The sequence below is a fragment of the Bos grunniens genome, chromosome 19 (genome assembly GCF_055505025.1).
Source record: "Bos grunniens cultivar Pamir isolate PY7600 chromosome 19, Bosgru_T2T1.0, whole genome shotgun sequence".
In the NCBI taxonomy this organism is placed as follows: Eukaryota; Metazoa; Chordata; class Mammalia; order Artiodactyla; family Bovidae; genus Bos; species Bos grunniens.
This window is the reverse complement of record NC_141183.1, coordinates 54,166,445-54,176,661: the sequence shown is the minus strand read 5'-3', so window position 1 is coordinate 54,176,661 and position 10,217 is coordinate 54,166,445. Positions and strand designations below refer to the sequence as shown.

Sequence of the window (10,217 nt, the reverse complement as noted above, 5' to 3'; positions counted from 1 at the left end):
GTTCTAGCATCGAGGTACCAGCAGCCCGGGGTAGCGTTTTCTCTGCACTCAGTTCCTGCTTCCTGAAATCTTAAAGCAAAGAAAAACAGCGGTATCTATAGGTGAAAGGTGCTGAATCGGGCAGTGGAGGACACACAAAGTCGCAGTGGCCCCTCTTGAGGGCAGGCTGAGCCCTGACTCCGGGGCTCGGTCTCTGTGTCCATACAGTGAGGCCTGTCGTGACTCTCCCAGCCCGCGCATTCTCTGCGTGACCTGCCTTCACTCTTTCCCCTGCCACAATGCCCTGGACCTCCACCTCCCAGTGGTGAAGGCCTCTGAGCCCCAAGGGCCATGTGCTGTCTTCCTCAGTCCAAGTCTTACTGGCTCACACAGTAGCAGTTTTTATCAGTGAGGCTATCTGTTCTCCTAGTTCAAACAAGACTGAATGTGAGTGAACTCCGGGAGCTGGTGATGGACAGGGAGGCCTGGTGTGCTGCGATTCATGGGGTCGCAAAGAGTCGGACATGACTGAGCGACTGAACTGAACTGAACTAAGGACTTCCCGAGTGATCCGGTGGTTAAGAATCCGCCTGCCAACGCAGGAGACATTGGTTCAATCCCTGGTCCAGGAGGATCCTACCTGCCCTGGAGCAACTAAGCCCAAGCACCACAAGTATTGAGCCCGTGCTGTAGAGCCCTTGCTCCACAAGAGAAGCCACCACAATGAGAAGCCTGTGCCCCCTACAGCCAAGAGGAGCCTCTGCTCACTGCAACTAGACAAAGCCTGCACACAGCAATGAAGATCCAGAGCAGCCAATAAATAAACAATTAAAAAAAAAACAAACTGAAGGGGCCAGCCACTCATGAGCAGCAAAAGTTACATCTGACAGGCTGACATGGATCCAAGAGGAGAAAACTAATTAGTCCCAGAGTCATTTCATCACATTATACAAAAATGGAGGTCTTATAACAAATGATCAAAGCCAAGTAGAGGTTAAATGACATTCACAATCTCAGATCCAAATAGAAAGGAAGTACATATGTTTAAAAAAATACAAAGTAGGTCATAAAAATTGAAAGAACAAAGAGATTAAGATAAAAAGCCATGGTACTTGAAGGAAAATGTTGCAGTTTTGATAAATTCGTGAATGATAGATACACTTGAAGATCTATTGCCCAAGAAGGTTAGAGTGATGACATTCTTACTTAGAACTTATCTAGAGGGGGATGACTTTACATGGAAGTCCCATGTACAGCCTTAGAAGTCACAGCTCTCAAATTGCTCTTACCTGAATGCTTACATTTGATTTTTAAGACTATCCTAAGATAAGAATTGCCGATTCATCTTTCAGTATTTTGATTATAACTTACAAACAGAAAAGTGAACAAATGGTGAGTGTGTAACTCGGGAAATTTCCAGAAAGAGAATCGACCTGTGTTACTAGCATCCAGATCCAAACACAGATGATAACCAGCGCCTCAGGGGCCCCTGTGCCCTCTTCCAACCCCGCCTTTCACAAGGAACCGCTGTCCTGTCACCTGAGACCAGGGTTTTGTCAACTGCGTTTTATAAAGAGGAAACTTACTTTTGGAGAAGTCAAGTGACTTAGAAAGGTCAGGGCTAGTGGGCGGTGGAGGCAGCAGGGCTGGGAGGCAGCGACATCGCCCCTGGTTCCAGTGGAGGGTGAAGCTGCCATAACCCTGCGCAGATGGAGGGTGGCAGCCAGCAGAAAAAAGGCAGGGGAGGCTGGAGAGGGTCTGGCAGAGGGCAGCAGATCCCTGAGAGCGGATGGACAGAACAGAGTTTTCGGCCAGGCGGGATCTGCAGGCCTGGACCAGTTTCCCAATGCTCCACACGGGGATCCTTCTGTAACCCCCAAGCATCTCCTCCCTGGGCCATCCTCCCCATACTTCCTCCCCGTCCCTGGCCAATTTTAGATTTGAAGACTAGAGAGGTAGGTAGGTTGCGGCGGCTCCATGTGCAGGGACATGTAACTTGCTGGTTCTGTGGAAAAATCACAAGGGGAGCAAAGCTGCTGCATTTGGGGAGAACCATGTCAGAACACAGCCCTAAACTGGGTGTAGGCAATGCATTTCCTGAGCTAAGGCTCCACCGCTTAATCGTGGCCCAGTCCCTTTACTTCTTAGAGCCTCCGTCTCCTCATCGTTCCCTCGGGACGTTAACCATGACACAGGGGGCTTTGTCGGGGATTAAATAAGATAATGGATGTGAAAGCCCTTTTGTCAACTTGTAAAATGCCATTTTTTTTGTTTTGGGGGGTGTTTTGGGAGGACTGGGTATTTTTTTTTTCTTGGCTGTTCTTGGTCTTCGTTGCCATGTGCAAGCTTTCTCTAGGAGTGGTGAGTAGGGGGCTACTCTGCATTGAGGCGCTCAGGCTTCTCACTGTGGTGGCGTCTCCCGTTGCACTGGCTCTAGGCGCCCGGCCTCAGCACGTGACTTAGAAGCGCGTGGTGCACGCGCTTAGTTGCCCCGAGGCCGGTGGGATTTTCTTGGACCAGGGATCAAACCCATGTGCCCTGCATTGGCAGGTGAATTCTTAAGCACTGCCCCAGCAGGGAAGTCCCTAAAAGGCTGTTTAAATGAAAGACTTTACTGATTCTAAATATGAACCAGAGTGCCAGACAGAGTGAGATGTTAAGCTGTTCTTAAACATTTTCTGACTCTTTTACACACACACACACACACACACACACACACACACACACACACACGAACCAGGTGTCATGGAAGGGACTTGAGGACCGAATGGCAGGTCACGGACAGGCTGGGAATATGAAGGTAACGACCAGGCCAGAGGAGTGAGGCCTCGGTGCCCAAACCTGAAGAGAATGGTTTGAATTTAGGCCCTCACCAGCCCATCCCACTACTCTTAGGGAAACTGCTCCCTCCAAGACCAGAGTCTTCTGACCCTTGTTCTATCAGCTACCTATCCCTGCTTTGGGCTGGAAGCTGCATGCACCGTCAGTCAACCCCTCCATTTTGGGGAGACCCACTCTTCGCTACCCTGTGAACTGTAGCACACCAGGCCCCTCTGTCTGTGGAATTCTCCAGGCAAGAATACTGGAGTGGGTAGCCATTCCCTTCTCCAGGGGATCTTCTCGACCCAGAAATCAAACGCAGGTCTCCTGCACTGCAGGCGGATTCTTTACCGTCTGAGCCCACAGGGAAGACTAAATCACCTGCAGTGCAGGAGACCCGGGTTCCATCCCTGGGTCAGGATTCCAGCTTTGTTAGGTTCCTGACAGGGGATGAGCCTCCAGCGCCTTCTCGCCTGTCTGGGCTCCTGAGTGGGTTCCAGGACCAGAGAAAGCCAGAAGGTGGATTCAGAGGCAGCTCCCAGGAAGAGGCTGCCGGCACCCCAGTCTGTGAAATCCGGTCACCGTGATGGGCCGGCCCTCCCCCACAACCGCCAGCGCCTGTGTCTCTGGCTTCCTGCGGAGCTGACAGTTAGGGCCCCTCTGGTGTGGAGCTGAGGCAGCGTGAGTGCGGTTATTTGTGCACAGCTCCCCTTGCCCCACCCCCCCCCAACTGTTTCCATTCTCACAGAACAGCTACGTCCGGGTCAGACACGCAGGACGGCTGCCGGGGGATTTCCAAGGGACTTTCTGAGAACGCCAGTGAAAGTGGGGCGTTGGCTGCACGGCCCGGGCACTCTTGGTAAAACCCACTTCTTCCCTGCAGGACATGTCAGCTCCGGCCTGGTGGGGCTGCTTCCCAAGGCCCCTTTCAGACTGAAACTGAAGAACAGAAACCACTACCCCTGGAGCTTGGTCAGCTTGCTGGGCTGGGGAAGTCCTACAAAAACTCAGTTGGGATTGGAGTTAACGGAACACTCCCTGAGCTCGAAGGCATCAGAGAAAATGGTTCCAGATGGAAGAGGACCTGGGGGGGACGACGTGAGCAGCCGGGTCGCGCCCAGCTTCCTTCCCTGGGCCTGAGAGAGCACAAGGGATGCGGAGGGTCACTGGTGAGGCAGCGTCTCCCCGCCCTCCCACACACTCCAGGTCACAGGTAAGAGAGAGACACTGACTCACTAGCAACACCAGGTGGCTAAGAGACACAGCCCCAGTGCAGGCCCCTCGGCTCCTGAGTCAGAGCTCGGCCTCCGTGCCAGCCCTCACACAGTACTCCCCGCTACTTTGGTTGACTGTATACAGCTCAGATGGTCAAGAATCCGCCCGCAATGCAGACCTGGGTTCGATCCCTGGGTTGGGAAGATCCCCTGGAGAAGGGAAAGGCTACCCACTCCAGTATTCTTGTCCGGAGAATTCCATGGACAGAGGATCCTGGCAGGCTACAGTCCATGGGGTTGCCGAGTTGACATAACTGAGTGACTTGCACACATGTTGTGGATATATATTTAAGAATGGCTAATAAAAGAGTGAATGTTACCTTTTATAAAACTGAAGTTACAGAATTTTCACATCACTTTATTTTCATAATCACAAAAATCGTGAAGTAAATGAAATGTAATCACTTTCGTTCTGAACAGATGGGGAGCAAGAAACTTAGGGAAATAAAAATGAGGACCCTGGGACTTCCCGGGTGGTCGTGTGGCTACGACTTCATGCTCTCAATGCAGCGGGCCTGGGTTCAAACCCTGGTCAGGGAACTAGATCCCACATGTCACAATTAAGACCTGGAGAAGCCAAATAAATGACAACAGTAACAACAAAAATGGGGACACTAACAGGATTTATTACAGAAATTTAAATAGATGAGAATTTATGATAAATATTTAATTCTAAAACAAATAATTCACCTTGGCCAGTAGCATGACGTGACTCAAGAACCCCTACTAGGCCAGAGACAAAAGGAGAGGCCCACCTCCTGAGGAGGCCCGAACTAACCAGAGCAGGACCCAACAGTAACCTGAGGGTCTCCAATTAGGGGGACATTGGGAAGGTGGGCAGGGGGAGGTCACGGGTGCCACTGGTGCGCCTGAAGTATAGGAAGAAATGAACAAAGAAGAGAAAAAAGGTATTAAATGTGGTCAAGAGCAAATAATACTTGCACAAGTACTATTTGCCCTCAGGATTTTAAGGGATACCTGCTGTGCCAGGTCTAGAGGGCAGAAGGCGGCAACCACAGACACCAGGGCTACCAGGCTGATACGGTTGCCTAGACTCAGGACAGCAGACCTTCCGAGACCCAGGGAAGCACGTTCGAAAGGCTACAACCCTGGAGGCTCAGAGACGGATCGCGAAGAGCAGAAGGGCTCTGCTGCTCTGGGAAGATGCCTACTGGGCAGTGCGTTCTTACTGCGCCCAGCTAAGGGAAAGAGGGCAAGAAGGCTTCTGCTGTGGGCTTGAGAACATTTCTAGGGGTTCATGTTTATTGCCATCTGACCCAGAGTCCTGCCTATGAGCAAGGGTGCAGCCCTGGGCTGTAGGTAGGAAAACTAGCATCCTACTCCCCATGGAACTCAGTCTCTACCCACCCCCCACAGTAGTCCAAAGAGGGTAAAAATGGCCCAAGGACACATTGGGCTGATCTGTTGAGTCAGCCGAGTCTTAACATCGGAGGGTGGGATGTGTTTCAAGTTCTGCCCATTTAGCTCCATGACAGAAAACAAACGGCGGCAGAGATGAGGAGGCAAGATGCTGGCAGCCATGCGCCTTCCTAGGTCTTTATGGCCGTGTCTCTGGACTTGTAGGCCACGCCTCGACTCTTCAGCTCCCGTACGATTCCTGCAGTGGGAAGAGAAACAGCTCTGTGAGGGGAGAAGAGTCAGAAGACAAGGAGGGTCCCCTGGCTCCCACATGGTGAGGGGACGGAATGGTATGACCTAGGCAAACTGGAATTTCTGGACTGCTCATCAGAACTGCATGGCTGGAGTGTCACCCCCTTGATGACCCAGGCACATGCTTGTCAATGACTTAGTAAGAACAGGAAGACAACGGGAGACACACTGTAGCTGTCAAAAGCAAGGGTTCTGGAGCCAGAATGCCTGGGTGGAAATTCTGGCTCCTTACCAACTGGGGGATCTTGGACAAGTTATTTAACCTCTCTGAAGCTTTGGTTCCCTCAGAGAGTCATGAGCACTGGCATTAATTCACATGAGAAACTTCCATAAAGCCTGGCACAATAAATGAACAAGGGCTGTTACTATAATTATTATTACCTTGGGGCAGGCGACCAGTGACGGACACTGCATACACGCCTGGCTTAAAGTTACCTGAAAGAGAAGAAGAGACTGCGGTTAAGAGTCAGTTACGACAAAAGACCACACACAACCTTAAGCTAAAAATCAAAGAAATGCTGCAACTCTAAGAGAACAGCAGTTGCTTCTTTTGGCTACAAGCTTTAAATGACAGGGCACAGGACACTTTTCGTGGCTTTCCTCCGACCCCATCTTTCTCACTCTGGGGCCACTTACCCGTTGATTGAAGACTCCCCCAACCCAGCCCAGACAATACATCTAGGCCAGGATAAAGACAAAGGGAGACACTTACTGACTCGCTGCCACTTGGAGACCCAGCTGTCCTCTGGACTCATCATCGCGATGATTCTAGGAAAGGGAAAGAAACAGAGTCAGCCTGAGCCGCCTCCACTGGAGAAAGCGAGGCTGAGGGCACTGCCCAGCCCACCCCGGGCCCCATGCCCACCTTCACCTCGTTCCCAGCTAGCACAGCAGTTCTGGGAGAGGAAACCTCAGGAAAAGCCCAGAAATGAGCTTCTACCAGGAAGCAAGGAAGACTCTGCACAGTTCTAGTGCTGGGAAGGGACTGACTCAAGAGCTAGTACTGAGAGTGCTTGGGCTTAAGTCCCTGCCCCCAGTCACAGGTCAGTCATCACTCGCCCCGGGAAGGGACTGACTCAAGAGCTAGTACTGAGAGTGCTTGGGCTTAAGTCCCTGGCCCCCAGTCACAGGTCAGTCATCACTCGCCCCGGGAAGGGACTGACTCAAGAGCTAGTACTGAGAGTGCTTGGGCTTAAATCCCTGGCCCCCAGTCACAGGTCAGTCATCACTCGCCCCCCTGAAAAGACTGATGCCCCAGGGGGTGGGACAGCTTTCGAGGTAGATGGCTGATTACAACCAGCACGACCACTGAAGGCTGGGGCCCAGGGCAAAGGGGAGGCTGAGTCTAAACAGTAGGTCCCCTTAGTAGAAACAAGTTAGATTTAATCAAGCTCTGCCTCTAATGAGCTGTCCAGCCTGACCTGCATATGAAGAGCTCCCTCAGAACTTAAGATGAAATTAAAAGGGTGAGCTAATACACGAAAGAGCCCTAGCACAGAGTAGATGCTAAATAAACATTAGCTCTCCTTACTATCCTAATCATTCCTCCCAGGGTAGCTGTAAACCCAGAGCACAGGCCACAGAAAGGGCCAGAAGCCTGCTACTGAGCATGACAGGTAAGCTTCAGGTGCTTTCAGAAGCTACAGAGGTCATTTCTGTCACCCCCCTCATTCAATCAGGTTATTTACTGACTGCCTCCTGGGACAGACCTGCACTGATGTTTGTTGACTGCCTCCTCAGTAGCCACTTCTCCTTCTCTTGCTAACAATCTTGGATTCTTACTTAGGAAGCCTCCCTCCCCATCCAAATCCTATATTTGCAGTCATATGCTTTGAGTGGAACTGACCTCATCTCTAGAGGTGGCAAGTAGGGTAAGGCCCACTCTGGCCTGGCAGACCAACCTGGGGTAGGCATGTACACAGGCTGTTCTCATGACCAAATGTGTATTTTCCTCTGTCCTTCTGTCCTTCAAAATCTATCCTTCCAGCCTCACAGTGCCTGTTAATCCAATCTGATGATTTAATCTAATCAGAATCCCCACCACTCTCCAAACATACCCTGCTTTACCGACTCCATTCCTTTGCCCAAGTCAATCCCTTTCTTTTTTATCACCTTGACCTCCTCAAAAATCCTATACTTCTTTTCTTTATTAAGAGCCTGATTCATATGCTTATCTCTTCCACTTCTGGCTGACTTTATCAAGCCCTCCTCTAATCTTCTTTAGCCTTGGATATACTTATTCTTCAAATCTTAATATGCACCAAAATACATAAATAACTCCTACAACTCAATAACAAAAGATCAAAAATGGGTAAAAAACTTGAAGAGACATTTTACCAAAGAAGATATATAAATGGCCAATAAAGATACGAAAAGATGCTCAACCTCACTAACCATTAAGGAAATGCAAATCAAAACCACAATAAGATAACCACATCACACCCAATAGGATTCCTATTACCAAAAACAAAACAAAAACAAAGCAACAAGTGAGGACAAAGATGTGGAGAAACTAGAACCCTTGTACTCTGCTGGTGGCAACGTAAAACTGCTGCTACAGAAAACAGTACGGCAGCGTCTCAAAATGTTCAACAGAATAACCCAGCAATTCTACTTCTGGACATATACCCCCAAAGAAGTGGAAGAAAGCAGGGACTCAAACAGGTATTTGTAAACCCATATTCATGGCAGCATTATTCCTAACAGCCAAAAGGCAGAAGCAATCCAAGTGTCCATCCATAGATGCACAGATAATTAAAATTTGGTATATACCTAAAAAGGGATAGCATTACACTTAAAAAGGAAATCCTGACACATGCTAGAACATGGATAAACCTTGAAGACATCATGCTACGTGAAATAAGCGAATCACAAAAAGACACATGTTGTATGATTCCACTTATATGAGGTACCTAGAGTAATCAAATTCACAGGAAAGTTAAATGGTGATTGCCAGGGGCTGGGAGGAGAAGAAATGAGATGTGCTAACAAACAAACAAAAGAACTGGAGTATCTGAGCGTGTACCTGCATGTCTATACATGTACAAAGTAAAGGTTCCATGAAACATCTTTTCTGCCCAATCCTTTACTCTCCCTTAAAGGAAAACAAAGAAGAATGAAGTGGGCCCACCTTGAAGTAGTTTTAGCAAGCACGGGTTTGGGCCCAGTTCATGTATAAACCCTTCATTGGCCTAGAGACCAAAAGAAACTTAACAGGCCCTCATTAACCCCAAAGAATACTGCCTCCTGGCTCCTCCCTTAGGGAAGGAAAACTGAGACCCATCCAACTTAGGTTTCTCTCATTCCCCTGCCCCCACTGGATAATCTCACTAAGTGAAAACTTTTTCTCATAGGTCCTCTTAGACATATCTAAAAGTATCAGCTTTGGGGCCAAAATTTACCCTTCATTTTCAAAAAAGATCCTCCTGCATTTAATAAACATGTATTAAGGCCCTATGCCAGGTTGACAGTGCACGAGACAAATACAATTCCTACCAGAAATTCCCTAATAGTCTAGTGAAGAACTGTCCAGTGGAAATATAATGAAAGCCACACAATTCGTTTTTAAAGTTTCTATAGCCATGTTAAAGGAGTAACGACAAAAACTAAATTAACTTCAGTAATATAGTTCCTTTAAACCAGTATGTTCAAAATGTACTGGACAGCACAGCACTAGTATGTCTCAAAATAACTGAGACCAACTCATATTAAGAGTCTCAACAGTCTGTCCAAATTTACTTTGTGGGGTGGGGGTAATATAAAGAATGAATGTAGCAATCCAAAGGGCTTACCCATCAAAAGAAGAGCTGGTGCAGTCATAAACCATCTCTCGGTTACCCTTCATCTGAAGGTATGCATCACAATTGTCACAGCCATCATATTCAAACTGGTCTATAGTCTTGGGAGAGGAAAAAAAAAAAAAAGAAAGCTGAGCCAAAAGAAAAAACACTTTTCCATACTTCTGCCTGCTGAAGCACAAAGCTCCCTATGTTGGCCGTCTCATCATGCCCCCCACCCACCATTCCTACAGCCCCTTGCCTAAGTTCCACTCTCACACCCCTTTTCTTGTTATAGTTACGCCTCTGCTGAAAGCTGAAGTTGCAAAGGCATGTGAGAGGCCCCTGCCCACGGCTGCACAACCTAGCAGTGTCCCTGCTGAAGTAAACGATGGCCTCCTGCTCCTTCCCACACTCTGCCACCCTCCGGGCCCTGGATCCGACTTTCTTTTTCACTGTTCCCTCACATCTGTTCCGCCCTCTTTCCCCCAGATTGGTCTCCCGTCAGCCAGTACAACCAGGTCCCCGAAAGACACCTTGACCAGCGAACACAGCAGACACGCCCGCAGATGCCGCAGATCCTTCGGCACCGTCTCCAGAGCCATCCTCTCGCAACGAAGATCAACGAAGGAATGAGCCACAATCACCTCTCCCTGCGGATAAATAGTAAAAATTACCCAGAATACCTGCACATCCT

The 10,217-nt window shown here is 49.0% G+C and overlaps 1 protein-coding gene and 1 long non-coding RNA gene across 2 annotated transcripts; one reads left to right on the top strand and one right to left on the bottom strand.

The window, feature by feature from the left end:
- The first annotated feature begins 3,534 nt into the window (after positions 1–3,534).
- On the top strand, positions 3,535–10,211 carry LOC147352708 (uncharacterized). Its single transcript, XR_015148330.1, has 2 exons — positions 3,535–4,012; positions 10,013–10,211. It is a non-coding gene; the product is annotated as an uncharacterized LOC147352708 (long non-coding RNA).
- SUPT4H1 (SPT4 homolog, DSIF elongation factor subunit) lies at positions 4,680–10,204 on the bottom strand. The gene is made up of 5 exons (XM_086360747.1): positions 10,057–10,204; positions 9,536–9,642; positions 6,457–6,512; positions 6,126–6,179; positions 4,680–5,691 (listed from the first exon to the last, which is right to left on the bottom strand). The coding sequence occupies exons 1-5, from the start codon at positions 10,123–10,125 to the stop codon at positions 5,624–5,626; spliced, it is 354 nt and encodes a 117-aa protein (XP_086216873.1). The 5' UTR covers positions 10,126–10,204; the 3' UTR covers positions 4,680–5,623.
- Positions 10,212–10,217: the final 6 nt, after the last annotated feature.